This window comes from Anomaloglossus baeobatrachus, chromosome 6 (genome assembly GCF_048569485.1).
Source record: "Anomaloglossus baeobatrachus isolate aAnoBae1 chromosome 6, aAnoBae1.hap1, whole genome shotgun sequence".
Lineage (NCBI taxonomy): Eukaryota > Metazoa > Chordata > Amphibia > Anura > Aromobatidae > Anomaloglossus > Anomaloglossus baeobatrachus.
The window spans coordinates 332,089,921-332,106,739 of record NC_134358.1 but is presented as its reverse complement, the minus strand read 5'-3'; the positions used below and the strand labels follow the sequence as shown (position 1 = coordinate 332,106,739).

At 46.4% G+C, this 16,819-nt stretch overlaps 1 protein-coding gene across 1 annotated transcript in view; it reads right to left on the bottom strand.

Moving 5' to 3' along the window:
• SDHA (succinate dehydrogenase complex flavoprotein subunit A) overlaps nt 1–16,819 on the bottom strand; it is a 130,853-nt gene that overhangs the window by 74,775 nt on the left and 39,259 nt on the right. The window contains exons 5-6 of the mRNA XM_075314948.1: nt 6,755–6,919; nt 5,667–5,815 (exon numbers count right to left, since the gene is read on the bottom strand). Of these exons, the coding sequence (XP_075171063.1) occupies nt 5,667–5,815; nt 6,755–6,919 (314 nt within the window). The remainder of the gene's footprint in view (nt 1–5,666; nt 5,816–6,754; nt 6,920–16,819) is intronic.

Below are 16,819 nucleotides of genomic sequence, written 5' to 3'. Positions count from 1 at the left end.
GTAGACTCCATTTTCAGAGGTACAAAGTGCCAGAACAGCAGAATCCCCACAGGAATTCTTCTATAGCTGTAGTTTCAGTTTAATTTCATGGGCCTTTTCTAAAGCTGGTGTCGCACACAGCGACAACGACAACGACGTCGCTGCTATGTCACCATTTTCTGTGACGTTGCAGCGACGTCCCGTCGCTGTCGCTGTGTGTGACATCCAGCAACGACCTGGCCCCTGCTGTGAGGTCGCCGGTCGTTGCTGAATGTCCAGCTTCATTTTTTGGTCGTCACTCTCCCGCTGTGACACACACATCGCTGTGTGTGACAGCGAGAGAGCGACGAAATGAAGCGAGCAGGGAGCAGGAGCCGGCGTCTGGCAGCTGCGGTAAGCTGTAACCAGCGTAAACATCGGGTAACCAAGGGAAGACCTTTCCCTGGTTACCCGATATTTACCTTCGTTACCAGCCTCCGCCCTTGCTGCCAGTGCCGGCTCCTGCTCTGTGCACATGTGGCTGCAGTACACATCGGGTAATTAACCCGATGTATACTGTAGCAAGGAGAGCAAGGAGCCAGCGCTAAGCATTGTGCGCGGCTCCCTGCTCTCTGCACTGTGACATATAGCTGCAGTACACATCGGGTTAATTAACCCGATGTGTACTGTACCTAGGAGAGCAAGGAGCCAGCGCTAAGCGCGGCTCCCTGCTCTCTGCACATGTAGCACAGCGACGTTATGATCGCTGCTGCGTCGCTGTGTTTGACAGCTAAGCAGCGATCATAACAGCGACTTACAAGGTCGCTGATACGTCACAGAAAATGGTGACGTAACAGCGACGTCGTTGTCGCTGTCGCTTAGTGTGAATCCAGCTTAACAAGAAGCACACTGTGGACATCACAGTGCGGAAAATTGCAAACATGCCAATGTAGTGCCCAATACATTGCAGTGCCTGAAACATTGTGCTCAGCTTGAGCTGTTAGAATAACGCACCCTGTAAATTAAGTGCTCTCGACTCACTACAGCAATGCCAAACATATGGGCGCTAACTGTGGTTTAGGCACACTGTGGGTCTCAGAATGGGGGGGGGGTGAGAGACCATTTGGAATTGGGAGCGCAGATGTCGCTAGATTTCTTTCAGAGGAAGCAATGCTGCTTTTCCAGAGTTTTTTATCCTTCCAGTATAGTTGAATCTTCCTACATTTCCAGTGAGGACTTGTTTTTTTTATGCATTGAGTTGAAGCTCTTGTTGGTGCGATATTGGGGTACATAACATATTCGATGAATTTTGGAGGCTCAGTTCACATTTATCCTCTTTCTCTACGCTGAGCACTTACATCAGTTTCCATTTAAATATCCAGAAAGAATTCCAACAGGTCAACACTATAATGAGGCAGCCAGTTACACTGAAATCCAGGTGGCCTCTGTTCGCTGATGTCCAACTTTTCGGAACTGCACAAAAACTGGTTGACTACGCTTCTGTGCACACTTAAAAAGACGGACACCGCTGGTGTGAAACCATCTGCCACATTACCGAATCTTCCATTTTGGGTTTTGTCAGAATCATTTTTTTTTTTTTTTGAGATTCAGACAGATACCCTGATGTAAGTACAGGGCACAGGATAAATGTGAAATCAGCCTTAAGGCAATCTTTGGGAGACAGAATGAACTAATTGACAGCAGTTCAACAACTGCTTTTATTTGTTATGCCGGTCACCATGTAGTATAAAAATAAGACTTTCTTGGTTCTCTGGTCAGTACACACTACAGCAATAACAGATTTATATAAGGTTTTGGGGGTTGTTTTGTGAATCTCACATTAAAAAAAAAAAAAAAAATCACTCCTCCCCCCCCCCCCCCCACGTCCTGCGATTGCTATTGATCCGGGCATCTAGAAGAGAAGACAGCCGAGGGCTTGCTTACACAGAGATAACACCATAGGGGCTTCACCCATCACAATTAGCACCACAATCCCAGAGCCTAAAGCCTGCTTTACACGCTGCAATGTATCTCACAATGTGTCGGCAGGGTCACGTCATAAGTGACGCACATCCGGCATCATAAGGTACATTGCAGTGTGTGACAGGTACGTGCTATTGCGATTGAACGTTAAAACGTTCATCGCATACACATCGTACTTTCTCTAGAATTGCACGTCAGATTGTTCATCGTACCCGGGGTAGCACACATCGCAGTGTGTGACACCCCAGGAACGCTGAACAGATTTTACCAGCGTCCTGCGGCTCCCGGCCCACAATGCGGAAGGAAGGAGTTGGGCGGGATGTTTACGTCCCGCTCATCTCCGCCCCTCCGCTTCTATTGGCCGGCTGCCGCGTGACGTCGCTGTGACGCCGAGCGTCCCTCTCACTCCAGGAAGTGGACGTTCGCCGCCCACATCGAGGTCGTATGGAAGGTAAGTATGTGTGACGGGGGTTAATCGTTTGTGTTTGTGTTCAACAAATTGAACGTGCCACACATACGATGGGGGCGTTGCAAATCGCATACGATATCGTATGCAAAATTGCAACATGTAAAGCAGGCTTTAGGCTATGTGCGCACACTGCGTTTTTTTACGCTGCGTTTGTGCGTTTTTGGCCGCTAAAAATGCACGAAAACGTATAAAACCGCACCCGTAGCAAAAACGCACCGGTAAAAACGCATGCGTTTTTACTGCATTTTGGTGCGTTTTTGGCTGTGTTTTTCCAATGCATTGTATGGGGGAAAAATGCAGAAAAACGCAGGAGAGAATTGACATGTCCATTTTTTTAAGCTCAAAAACGCAGCTAAAAAAAAAAAAAAAAAAGTTGTGTGCGGACAGCAAAATTGAAAACTCAGACTTTGCTGGGGAAGCAAAGTTATGCAGTTTAGAGCCCAAAGACGCACCCAAAAAATGCCGTGAAAAACGCACTGTGCGCACATAGCCTAAGGCCGATGCTTGCGATGCCGAGTGCGATAGTACCCACCCCCGTCGCAGCAGCGATATCTTGTTATTGCTGCGGCAGTGAACATTATTGCTACGGCAGCTTCACGTGCACTCACCTGCCCTGCGACGTCGCTCTGGCCGGCGAACCGCCTCCTTACTAAGGGGGCGGGTTGTGCGGCGTCACAGCGACGTCACACGGCAGGCAGCCAATAGGAGCGGAGGGGCGGAGATGAACGGGACGTAAACATCCCGCCCACCTGCTTCCTTCCGCATTGCAGTCGGGACGCTGGTAAGGTGAGGTTCCTCGCTCCTGCGGCTTCACACACAGCGTTGTGTGCTGCCGCAGGACCGAGGAACAACATCGTACCGTCGCTGCTGCTAAATTATGGAAATGTCGGACCCTACACCGATGATACGATAACGACGCTTTTCCGCCAGTTAAATCGTATGTAAAAAACTTTGCACACTACGATATAGACAGCGACGCCGGATGTGCGTCACTTTCGATTTGACCCCACCGACATCGCACCTGCGATGTCGTAGTGTGCAAAGTACCCCTAAGCCTCCATGACCACCCACCTTAAGCTACACACAACGTATATTTACTCTCTGAGTATATTTACTGTCTGTGTTAGTGAAGAGGTTAATAAATACATTTTTTGCTCCTTTAGTAAACTAAGATATTTAAGTTAAAAAAAAATATCTATTTATACACGTAGATTTCCTTCATTTACTTACAACAAGCTATTTTAGGTTACTTTTCAAAAAAAAGTTGTCATGTGTGTACATAGGGAATAACAGTAAGTTTCTAGTCATCCTTTGACTTATGACTAGTTTGTCCTTTTTGCAGACTGTAAATTTCAGTTATCAATGAGCTGGTGAGCTGAGACTAGCTGCTATATTGAAAAATCATACATTTTATTTAATCATAATGGTTTATAATACACATGAAAAGGGTACGTTGGAAAGTTTTCACAGGTGAAAAGAATTCCCACGGAGTACAGCTGGTATATTGGTAATATCAATACAAAGACTAACCATATTTAGCACGGGGCAAACATCTAAAACCTCTATAGAGAGATCAACAGAAAATAAATCAATATATTGCATAAAGTGCTTGCGTTAGATCCAGAGGTGAATGTTTATTCAAAGACCAACAGCTAGCTTATTATATAAAAATTCAATGCAAATGCTCTACCTAGTGATATAACTATGCAGCATACATAAAAAGATGAGAAGTTTGGAGGGTCTCAAGAAGACATCCCTGATAAGTTATAGGCACTGCATTGATATATCAGCATATGATCAGAAGTGTATGTATGCCAGCATATAAACAGTAGTATGTACCAGGGACAATTCCAACACATGTTTTGCTGTCTTTCTCAGGCGGGGGGGGGGGTGTGAAACGCTCGTTGGGAGTGTCCCTGGTAAGTACTCTTGTTCATATTGATTTATTGTATGTTCAAATGTACTTCTTCTGCATTCAATCTGTAGGTATAGTATATATCATAACTGCACTAGGACGTATTCTCATGTTTTTTTGGTATTCTAAATAGCTGCTATATCTCACATACAGTACAAAGAAACATGAGGGATTCCTGGTCTCCCATCTATGTAGTCTAGAGAGCAGTTGCAATGAGAACACTAAAGCAGTGCTGAGCACTGTATGCTACAGCTCTGTGGGCAAGCTAACACACTATAAAGCAGAAGTGGGTGAAGGTCAAGGGCCTGTGAGCATGGGGAGTATAGAGCACCTCTGCTGTAACCTGGAGACAGCTTATACTATGAAATGTTCAGGTATCCCCAGGTCATAACAGCCATTTAAGCACACAGAAAGGCTATATGCGCACGCTGCTTTTTTTTTGTTCACAAACTGAAGCCAAAACTGCACGTTGTCAGAGAGCCTGGAAATGTCACAACAAATGCTTGTAATTGTAGGTGCGTTTTTGCTGCGTTTTTCACAACATGCATTTTTGCTGCGTTTTTGTGACAAATGTTGACAAAAACGCAGGAAGAATGAACATGCTTTTTTTTTGTCACAAACGTTTGACAAAACGCTGACAAACTGCAATATGCGCAGCAAATCTGACTTCTCATAGACTTTGCTGGGAAGTCAACTGTTCTGACAACAAAACTGCAGCAAAAAACGCAGAGTGTGCATGTAGCCAAAGAGTGGATAGAAGTGTAAGCAGCCTCTCCTTACCTCAGTACTTGACATTTCCAGTATTCCATCAGAAAGACAAGAAGAGCAATCAGCACCTATGCCATCTCCAGTATTAGACTAGAAGATCCATTCTGAGCACATTTTCCTACACATAAAGGGAGAGGGCCGAGGTTCCAACTGACAATGCTCACAGTCACCTATCTATCCTATTATACTGCTAGATCAGGTTTCTACCATTGTAACAAGACGGCAGCGATTTTGATGTACCATAGTGTTTAAATGAGATCAAATGAGTAACTGAAAGACATTTAGTAATTTATTTAAAATTTTAATTTGTTTCTATTCATAAAGAACCCCTTTAAACTCTATAGCAGCACAGTAGCTGAGAAGATAGCATTGCGGCTGTGAAGAGTTGGGGTTCTAGATCTGAATCTGACCAAGGACAACATTTGTATTGAGTTTTATATTTTCCCTCATGTTTATTTCACTCCACATACAAAAATATAAAACACTGGCTTCATATGAAATTTTGGAAAAATAAGAGCCATTCCAAAGCCCTCAAGATGCTTGTCATTATCAGGAATAAATAACATATATTACCCTGTAGCTATAACTGTGTTCTTAGCCTTGAATCGATGTATGGATCCATCTTCCATACACAACGCAATAACACCACAACATTCTCCGTTTTCCATTAGGAGATCCAGTGCAAAATATTCTACGAAATAGCTGGTGTCATATCGGAGAGACTGCAGAAATAAAAACACATTACATGTAAACAAACAAGAATATCACCACAGAAAACATCAGAAACTAAAACCTTCAGTCCCAACACATGTTTTCACTCATTAGCACTGCAGCTAGTTTTGATTTTAACCCCTTTACGACAGAGCAATTTTCTGTTTTTCCTCCCTTTCTTTCAAGAGCTGTAATTTTTTCTCTTTTGTTCTGTGCACATAGCCATAGGACAGCTTCTTTTTTGTGGGATGAGTTGTACTTTTGAATTACCTCATTAATTTCATCATGTGATTCACTGGAATGCAAGTAAAAAATAAAAGTCATCATCTGCCAGCAATGATGCAGGCTCAGCTCCTGAGCTTCCCTCAAAGAACGGGAGCAGACACATTATGTTCCAATACATCATGTGTCACTAAAGTGTTAACACGGACTCATCACTGATGTGTGTCACTGATCAGATCCCAGCTGCCACAAGATGCACACTCAAAAGGTGGTGCAAATTATTAAAAAAAAAAAAAAAAAGTTATAGCCATAAATTAAGCATAGCTATCTGGGATACCGCTCTGGGTAGGACGAATCAAACTATCTACTAACATATGTGGTGCAAATATTGGTTAAATTAGGAAAAAACACTGCAGCTCTCCAGTCAGAACTGACCAGCACTTGCATCATTGATGGATAATGAGAAGAGATGGGACAATTGATTGGTAGGACCCCATTTAAGCAGGTAGGTCACAGTATTCCATTAGTGCTGGATGGGAGACCTGCAGATTGCTGCTAAACTGACAGCATTCTTGGCTTCACTTTTTATAGCTTGGCTGTTCAGGCTATTCTCATCTAATCTCATTCATTCTCCCATTCTCCATAATGCATAAAGGATATTCATTTTGTTTGTCCTATGTTGGGAAGTGGTAAAAAAAAAAAAAGGGAAGACTAAGACCTTGACTTACCCTTCCATACAAAGTGTGTAGCAATGAATGTCCGGTTCTATCTGCTACACAGCAGCAGCGATGAGCCTGCCCTCCTTTACCATACTTTAGGCTTTGCCCTCCAAAAGCTCGCTGGTAGATCTTCCCTTGGTCTGTTCTGCTGAAAGGCATTCCATAGTTTTCAAGCTATCAAGAAGGAAACAGAGGTTTTTTTCATTATATGCTTTTATTTTAAACAGTTAAAGTATATTAAGAAACTACAAGATGAAATACACATCACATTACAGCATATGAGGGAGGCAATCCTACAATGTAATCACTAGGATTGACAGGTATACAGAGAAGATACTAACATTATATCCCCATATCATATGCAGTATGCAAACGTTTTGTACAATTAGTGTGTACATGAAGCAGATCTAAGTACAAACAATTCTAACAATAATACAATGCGGGGGAGGCGGGGGGGGGGTGGGGGGGAAAATCAACTGCTTGTACTGTGAGTTTGTCCAATTCCACCCAGGGCCGGGGACCCAAGAAATGGGCTTCAAATTAGGCTACTTTCACACATCAGTTTTTTTCCCATCAGGCACAATCCGGAAAAAGACTGATAAAACGGATCCGGCGCCGGATCAGTTTTATCCCCATTGATTTGTATTAGTGCCGGATTGTGCCTGATGGCCTTGCGTTGCATCCGGCTTTTACCGGATCCGTCGTAATTGACTAATGCGGCGGCTGGATGAAACGTCTCTTGTAACGTTTTTTGTCTCTGACAAAAAGCCTCTTTGCGCCGGGTGCGAAGCTGTGCAGCATGGTGCATAATGAAAGTCTATGCACGCCGAATCCGGTGGCATGCATCAAATGCCGGAAGCATGTACCGGTTCGGTTTTTACTTCTGAGTATGCCCAGAAGTGATTCTCTGGCCTAAGAAAATCGATGCGAGTGGAGTGTGATAAAACATCGCATTCCACTCGGACCAATTCTAGCCTGTGTGTCAGCGCACATGAGCGATTATTTTCTCAGTCCTAATCGGACCGAGAAAACAATTGCAGCATGCTGCGGGTGCAATGCGAGTCTCTTTTCTCTTGCCCCCATTCAAGTGAATGGTGCGAGAGAAAAATCACACTGCACTCGCGATACACCGATGTACCGTGCGTTCAGAGCAAGAATTGCAATAGCCGGCTACGGGGGAGAGAGGGAGATAAATCCCTCCCTCCCCTCCTCTGTGCTGGCCCGCCCCTCCTGAGAGCCTGGCCGCCCCCCGCAACTGTGGTCCGCTCGCACGGTCGGACCGCAGACGCAGGGATACTAGCATGACACTTGGCTCCTGCAGTGCTGCCAGCGCGGGCCAAGTGTGAAGCGAGCATGGCAGTAGTGCCCCGTGTGGCCCCGGCCCCAGCCTCTCTCTCACACTCACTCACTGACTGACTGACTGACTCTCACCCACTCACCGATCACCGGCGCGGCGCTGCACAGCTGTCACACTGCTGGCGGCTTCTCCTGATTTGAAAATGCCGGCCGCCCATTATTCAATCTCGTATTCACTGATTTCCCTGCCCACCGGCGCCTATGATTAGTTGCAGTCAGACACGCCCCCAATCTGGGCAGTGACAGTGACAGCTGTCTCACTGCAACCAATCACAGCCGCCGGTGGGCGGGTCTATATCTTGCAGTAAAATAAATTAAAAAAACCGCGTGCGGTCCCCCTCAATTTTGATACCAGCCAAGATAAAGCCACACGGCTGAAGACTGGTATTCTCAGGATGGGAAGCCCCACGTTATGGGGAGCCCCCCAGCCTAACACTATCAGCCAGCAGCCGCCCGGAATTGCCGCAATCCATCCTGGATTCCGCCGGACATGGAGGGCTTTTTGGGGCTTATTAAATTGGTGAACCAGGGAATGTGTTTTTTTTTTTTCTAATAAAGGATTTTTCGGGTGTGTTCATTTACTGTAATTTACAGATTAATCATGGAAGGAATCTCGGGGAGACGCCTGACATGATTAATCTAGGACTTATTGGCAGCTATGGGCTGCCAATAACTCCTTATTACCCCGATTTGCCAACGCACCAGGGCAAATCGGGAAGAGCCGGGTACTGTCCCAGAACAGTCGCATCTAATGTAAGCGGCCATTCTAGGCGGCTGCTGGCTGATATTGTTAGGCTGGGGGGCTCCCCATAACGTGGAGCTCCCCATCCTGAGAATACCAGCCTTCAGCCGTATGGCTTTATCTGGCTGGTATTAAAATTGGGGGGGGGGACCGCACGCCATTTTTTTTAATTATTTATTTATTTCTATACTCCATAGTGACACGCCCACCGGCTGCTGTGATTGGGTGCAGTGAGACACCTGTCACTCAGCGTGGGGGCGTGTCTCACTGCAACCAATCATAGGCGCCGGTGGGCGGGGAAAGCAGGGAATACAAGATTGTTTAATGAGCTGCCGGCTTTTTCAAATTAGAAAAAGCCGCCGGAGCAGTGTGAACGCCGTGCAGCGCCGGTGATCGGGGATCGGTAAGTATGAGAGGGGGGGGACACTTCAGTCACTCGGGGGATTAGCGGTCACCGGTGAATCCTACACAGGTGACCGCTAATCAGTACACGGCACACAGACAGAGCCGCGGCATGACAATGAAGTCGGGTGAAGTTTACCCGAGTTCATTCTCATCCCGCTACTCTGTCTTCCGACATGTAGTAAACGACATTTTGCATCACACACGGACATTCCACACGGACAACAGAAACACGTCAGTTAAGTTTCACACGCACATTTCACACGCACATACGGCTAGCATACGGGATAAATACGCAGGCCACACATACCATAAAAACGGACCTAAAAACGGAAAACGGACGCGAAAAACGGCCCGTTTTACACGGACGTGGTTTTCACGGATGTGTGTTTTAGGCCTGAGACGGATCCGTTGCAAACCGGGTTGTGCCTGATTGCAAAAAACTGATGTGTGAAAGTAGCCTTACACAGTGACACGGAAATGCAAACTAGGCAGTCAAGTGTGACTCATACTATGTTCTCCATATTTTAACATACCTATCATGGCAGACAGCGTCAATAAATCATTTTCTTAAAGACAAGGAAAAGATTCGCTACAGTTTTCTATTCAGAATTAGTGTATGTTCTATGGGGCAACCAATGCCTTGCCACCCACTTCCAAGCAATAAACTAGAATTCAATTAGAAATAGCCTGTCAGACATTGCTAAACACTGTTCAGGGTGAATAAACAAAAGGCAGGTCCTGGAAATCTCTGACAGGCATCTCCACAATGTCATGTAGACATACAGTATAACCACCTGGGCCCAGTATCCTCTAAGGCAGACCTGGGCAAGGGGCGGCCCGCGGGCCACATCCGGCCCGCCTACTCTCTGTGACCGGCCCATCTGGTTCAGGGCGACCTTGCTGGCCGATCACTGATGAGGGCAATCTGACCTGTTGTCCGGAGCACCAGGCTCCGGGAGGCCCGTGGTCAGATTGCGCTCATCACAAGCTGCGTGACGGGAAGGGAACAGAGGACAGATCCTGCAGCGCCACACAGTGTAGGCAGCGGAAGGCAGGAATCTGTCCTCTGTTCCCTGCCCGACACTTTTCTCTGTGACACACGCGCGCCCTGATCTCATTAGTACGGGGCGCGTGTGTCATTTGAAAAGTTCCCGCCCGGCAGGAGAAGAAGCTGCAGCGGAGGGGGCCCGTACGGAGAGAAGCAGCGGCGGGGGCTCATACGAATACAGCATCGGCGCAGCCTGGCCATGTGAAAGAGAAGCTGCTCAGCAGGGGGCTCGTACGGAGGTGCCTGAGGAGGAACAATAAGAAGAGAGAGGCGAGTGGTTACTAGTAACCTGCGGAGACAATGGGGGGCGGGCGGGGGGGAACGGGGGTAACTTGACAAATATTTGGGGTGTAGTGGTGTAGTATATGGGAATGTAGTTTTACAGGTGTGGTATATGGGGGGGTGTAGTGGTGTAGTATATAGTGATGTAGTTTTATAGGGGTGTAGTATAATACAGGTGTATATAGGGGTGTAGTATAATACAGGTGTATATAGGGGTGTAGTATAATACAGGTATATATAGGGGTGTAGTATAATACAGGTGTATATAGGGGTGTAGTATAATATACAGGTGTATATAGGGGTGTAGTGGTGTAGTATAATACAGGTGTAGTATATAGGGGTGTAGTATAATACAGGTGTATATAGGGGTTTAGTGGTGTAGGATAATACAGGTGTATATAGGGGTGTAGTATAATACAGGTGTAGTATATAGGGGTGTAGTGGTGTAGGTTATCACAGGTGTAGTATATAGTAATGTAGTATATCACAGGTGTATATATGGGTGTAGTGATGATTTGGTATATAGTGGTACAGTATATAGAGGTGGGTGTAGTATATTACAGGTGTAGTACGCGACGGGTGTAGTGATATAGTATATGGGGATTGTGTGTGTGTGTGTGTGTGTGTATGTGTATGTATACATTGTGTGTATGTGTATATATGTGTATGTATATATATATATATGTGTATGTATGTATGTATGTATGTATGTATGTATGTATGTATGTATGTATGTATGTATGTATGTATGTATGTATATATATATATATATATATATATATATATATATATATATATATATATATATATATATATATATATATATATATATATATATATATATATATATATATATATATATATATATATATATATACACACATACATACATACATACATGTATAGAACTGAGTTAATTATATTAGTCCAGCCCTCTAAAACCATCCCAATTTCTCATGCGGCCCCATGGGAAAATTAATTGCCCACCCCTGCTCTAAGGACACCTTTGCAGGAGGTAAAAAATAAACAAAAAAAAAACAAAAACAAAATAAGACACTCTCCTAAGTTCATATGACATTTGTGGCAGATATTAAAGGGCTGGGTGTGCACGCTCTTTTATAATAGCTAGTAGACCAACTTTTGGGTCCCCACAGTGAGCTTCTATTGTTCTGATAGGAGGCCTGGGCCTTAGCGGCATTTTGCACACTACGACATCGCAAGCCGATGCTTGCGATGCCAAGCGCGATAGTCCCCGCCCCCGTCGCAGCTGCGATATCATAGTGATAGCTGGTGTAGCGAACATTATCGCTACGCCAGCTTCACATGCACTCACCTGCCCTGCGACGTCGCTCTGGCCGGCGACCCGCCTCCTTATTAAGGGGGCGGGTCGTGCGGCGTCATAGCGACGTCACACGGTAGGCGGCCAAAAGAAGCGGAGGGGCGGAGATGAGTGGGACGTAAACATCCCGCCCACCTCCTTCCTTCCGCATAGCTGGCGTGAGCCGCAGGACGCAGGTAAAAGATGTTCCTCGCTCCTACGGCTTCACACACAGCGATGTGTGATGCCGCTGGAATGAGGAACAACATCGTAACATCGGTCATTTCCAAATTATGGAAATGACCGACGCTACACCGATGATACGATTACGACGATTTTGCGCTCGTTAATCGTATCAAAAAGGCTTTACACACTACGATATCGCCTGCGACGCCGGATGTGCGTCACTTTCAATTTGACCCCACCGACATCGCACCTGCGATGTCGTAGTGTGCAAAGTGCCCCTTACTCCCCATCATGTGTTGCATGTTCATGGAACGGCCTAATATTTTCAGCCAGTAGAGCACACACATACAATATGCGTCTGACTGCTGGGGGGGGGGGGGCATTAGCTCCTAGGTCAGAGTAATATCCTGTAGGACAGGAGGAGCATTCAGGACATGGGCTGCTGGATTTGTAGGAAACTAAAAAGTTAATTATTCGGAAGGGTGAGCTCATTCTTCAGGGCCTGGAAGATTTTAAAGACCCCAGCCATATAGACCTGACTAGGCTAGACAAAATCCATCCTCTCGCATAAAAGGTTCCCAAATAAATAAAGTACAAATGTAATATAGACCCACAAGTCACTTAACTGGTTAATATGAGCTGCACTACCCCACAACCTTCCTTAACCCCCTTCTCTGCCCGCCAACCCAGCAGCATTCACATGTTATTATTAAATTCCCTGCTAAACCAGCCCTGTATAATGTTATTCAATTAACTGAATGTTTTAAAAAAAGTATTTACAAGCTCTGCTTTTTCTATGCCAATTAGGGCATAGACTAATCGACGGGGCGATAGTTCCCCAGACTAGTCGGCCCTCTCCATGTTATCACGCTACTGCTGCAATAATTGGTTTGCTTAACAAAGAAATTCTGCACAAACTGTCAGAACCCATCTCAGGGAAGCTAATCTGCATGCTTGTCATCCTCATCGGGGTCTTCACCTGACTGCAATTTGTCGTTGTAATCGACTCAAGTGGGTAATTGCTCATATTTTTTGCGTCCGCCACGTTGCATATGTTCTCTTCACAGAAGAATCCTGGTTTTCAATGTACAGGACAAATGGCACTCTGCGTGTTTGGCATATGGGTGAGTGGTCTGCTGATGTAATGTTAAAAATCGAGTGCACCATGGTGGCGGTGGGGTTCTGGTATGGGCAGGCGTATGATATAGACAATGAACACAGGTGCATTTTATTGATGTTATTTTGAATGCACAAAGATACAGTGATGAGATCCTGAGGCCCACTGTTGTGCAATTCATCCATGACAATCACCTCATGTTGCAGAATGATAATGCACGGCCCAGGCCCCATGCTGCAAGGTTCTGTACACAACTCCTGGAAGCTGAAAACATCACAGTTCTTGCATAGCCAGCATGCTCACCGGACATGTAATCCATTAAGCACATTTGGGATGCTCTGGATTAGCGTCTATAACAGCATGTTCAAGTTCCTGCCAATATCCAGAAACGCTGGAAAACCATTGAAGAGGAGTGGACCAATATTCCGCAAGGAAAGCAAACTCTATGCGAAGGAGATATGTGGCAATGCGTATGCAAATGGTGCTCACACCAGACACTGACTGGTTTTCTGATCCTACGAACCCCCCAATACTGTAAGGCTGGGGCCACACGGGGCACTACTGCGATGCTCGCATGAGACTCGGCTCGTGCTGGCAGCACAGCAGGAGCCGAGTGTCATACGAGTGTGCCTACATCTGAGGTCCGATCATGTGAGCAGACCTCAGCTGCAGGGGGCAGGCTGGCTCTCAGGAGGGGAAGGAGGGATTTCTCTCCCTCTCTCCTGCGTAGTTGGCTATTGCCATTCTCGCACTGCACTGGCAGTACACCGGTGTACCGCGAGTGCAGTGCGATTTTTCTCTCGCCCCATTCACTTCGCATGCTGCGATTGTTTTCTCGGTCCGATTAGGGATGAGAAAATAATCGCTCATGTGTGCTGACACACAGGCTAGAATTGGTCCCAGGGGAATGCGATGTTTTATCGCACTCCACTCGCACCGATTTTCTCGCCGTGTGGCTTAGGCCTAAGACTGCATATTTTAGAGTGGCCTCTTATTGTGGCCAGTGTAAGGCACCCCTGTGCAATAATCATGATGTCTAATCCACCTCTGGATATGCCACACCTGTGACGTGGATGGATTATCTCTGCAAAGGAGGAGACGTGCTGACTACCTCAGATTAGGGCAAATTTCTGAACAATATTTGAGAGAAAAAGGCCTTTTATGTACATAGAAAAGTCTTAGATGTTTGAGATTAGTTTTAGCTCCCATTTTTCATGAGCTAAAGTGGTGTGTTTAATATTTTTGTTCAGTGTATACAGTACAGACCAAAAGTTTGGCCACACCTTCTCATCTCTAGAACAACTGTTAAGAGGAGACTTTGTGCAGCAGGCCTTCATGGTAAAATAGCTGCTAGGAAACCACTGCTAAGGACAGGCAACAAGCAGAAGAGACTTGTTTGAGTTAAAGAGCACAAAGAATGGACATTACACCAGTGGAAACCTGTGCTTTGGTCTGATGAGTCCAAATTTAAGATCTTTGGATCCAACCACCGTATCTTTGTAGAAAAGGTGAACGGATGGACTCTACATGCCTGGTTCCCACCGTGAAGCATGGAGGAAGAGGTGTGATGGTGTGGGGGTGCTTTGCTGGTGACACTGTTGGGGATTTATTTAAAATTGAAGGCATACAGTAACAGCATCTTGCAGCGGCGTGCTATTCCATCCAGTTTGCATTTAGTTGGACCATCATTTATTTTTCAACAGGACAAATGACCCCAAACACACCTCCAGGCTGTGTAAGGGCTATTTGACTAAGAAGGAGAGTGATGGGGTGCTACGCCAGATGACCTGGTCTCCACAGTCACCAGACCTGGACCCAATCGAGATGGTTTGGGGTGAGCTGGACCACAGAGTGAAGGCAAAGGGGGCCAACAAGTGCTAAGCATCTCAGGGAACTCCTTCAAGACTGTTGGAAAACCATTTCTGGTGACTACCTCTTGAACCTCATCAAGAGAATGCCAAGAGTGTGCAAAGTAGTAATGAAAGCAAAAGGTGGCTACTTTGAGAAACCTAGAATACAGGACATATTTTCAGTTGTTTCACACGAAGTATTTCATTCCACATGTTTTAATTCATAGTTTTGATATCTTCAATCTGAAATCTACAATTTTCAGAGTCATGAAAATAAAGAAAACTCATTGAATGAGAAGGTGTGTCCAAACTTTTGGTCTGTACTGTATGTATTCTTATACTTTGTCTTTAGCTATGCCATCATGTATTTAATTTTAAGCACCTGCTAACATACGTTTCCCGTCGCCACGACAGCGCCACCAGAGCAATAGGTAAAAGGGCGGGACCTCTCTACTGCATCAGTTCAGTTTCCTGTCCCAGGATGGGAGACCCAGAAGTGCTGTGGCGCTGCCACAGTGAAGGACAGCTTTAGGTTGGGGTCCTTTGTTTTTAATCCGGGGCCTCCGCTTCTTTTTTTTTCCCTTTTTTGAGCCTAAGCGGCTCCTCCGGTGGCAATTGTTCACCGGTTACCGGGTCTGTGTCCTGCAGGGGTGAGAACCCTGGCATGGGTATACGCCGGTCACATACCGAGTCTGTGACCTGCAGGGGTGAGAACCCCGGCAGTGGTATAACGCCGGTCACATACCAGGTCTGTGTCCTGCTGGGTGAGAATCCCGGCAGTTGAATACGCTGGTACTATATGCCAGGTTTGTGTCCTGCTGGGCCGAGAACCCCTGCAGTAGTATATGGCAGTCACATACCGGGTCTGTGTCCTGCCGGGGTGAGAATCCCGGCAGTCGAATACGCCGGTACCACGGGGGCAGTTTAGGGGCCTTAAGTTTTTCAGACCATGGACCTCAGCCCCCCTTTTTTCCTTTTCCTTCGGGTCTGTGTCTTGCCCTAACATCCTCGGGATGTTTCGGGGCAATTGATATGCCGGTCTCTCCCACAGAGTCTGTGTCCTGTTGGGACAGAAGCTCCTGCAGTTGATACGCCGGTCTAGCATGGTACCGGGTCTGTGTCCTGCAGTGGGGGCAGCCCCTGCAATGGATACGCCAGTCTAAACATGCTACCGGGTCTGTGTCCTGCTTGGGGCCTTAGGGGTCTCAGGCAGTTGTACACACCGGTTTACAGTTCCAAACGTCAGAGGCTGTATTCTGCGGGTCACTCCCGATAGTGGATACAGTGGTCTCTGAGCCGGGTCTGTGTCCCGCAGAGGGTAGGTGCGGCTGCGATTGTACACGCCGGTCTCTTACCGGAGGATCCTGGTCTCCTGGTGTGGAAGACACTGAGTGTCCTCAGCGGTGCTGCTCAGTTCCGGGTTCCTGACAGGATGTGATGTCAGACCGGAAGCAGTCACTGTGCATGCGCAGAGACTGGCAAGATGGCGCTGCCCAACGCGGATGCAGTGGCAGTATCGAAGCCCATGAAGTTTAACCAAGTCGTGATTATTGGGTGGCAGTGTGTAGTTGCTTCTGGTTGACTCTGGGCTTTCCGTGGGGAAGAATCGGGAGCTCTCTCAGCAGCAGCTAGCGCCATCCAAACGGAGAGTGAGGAGTCCTCAGTCTACCTCTTGAACCCGAAATGTGCCTCAGGTGGTAAGTGCACCTTATGAGTGATTTTCCTTACTCGGTTACTCTCTGTGTAATAGCTGGGCCTCTGAGCAGATTA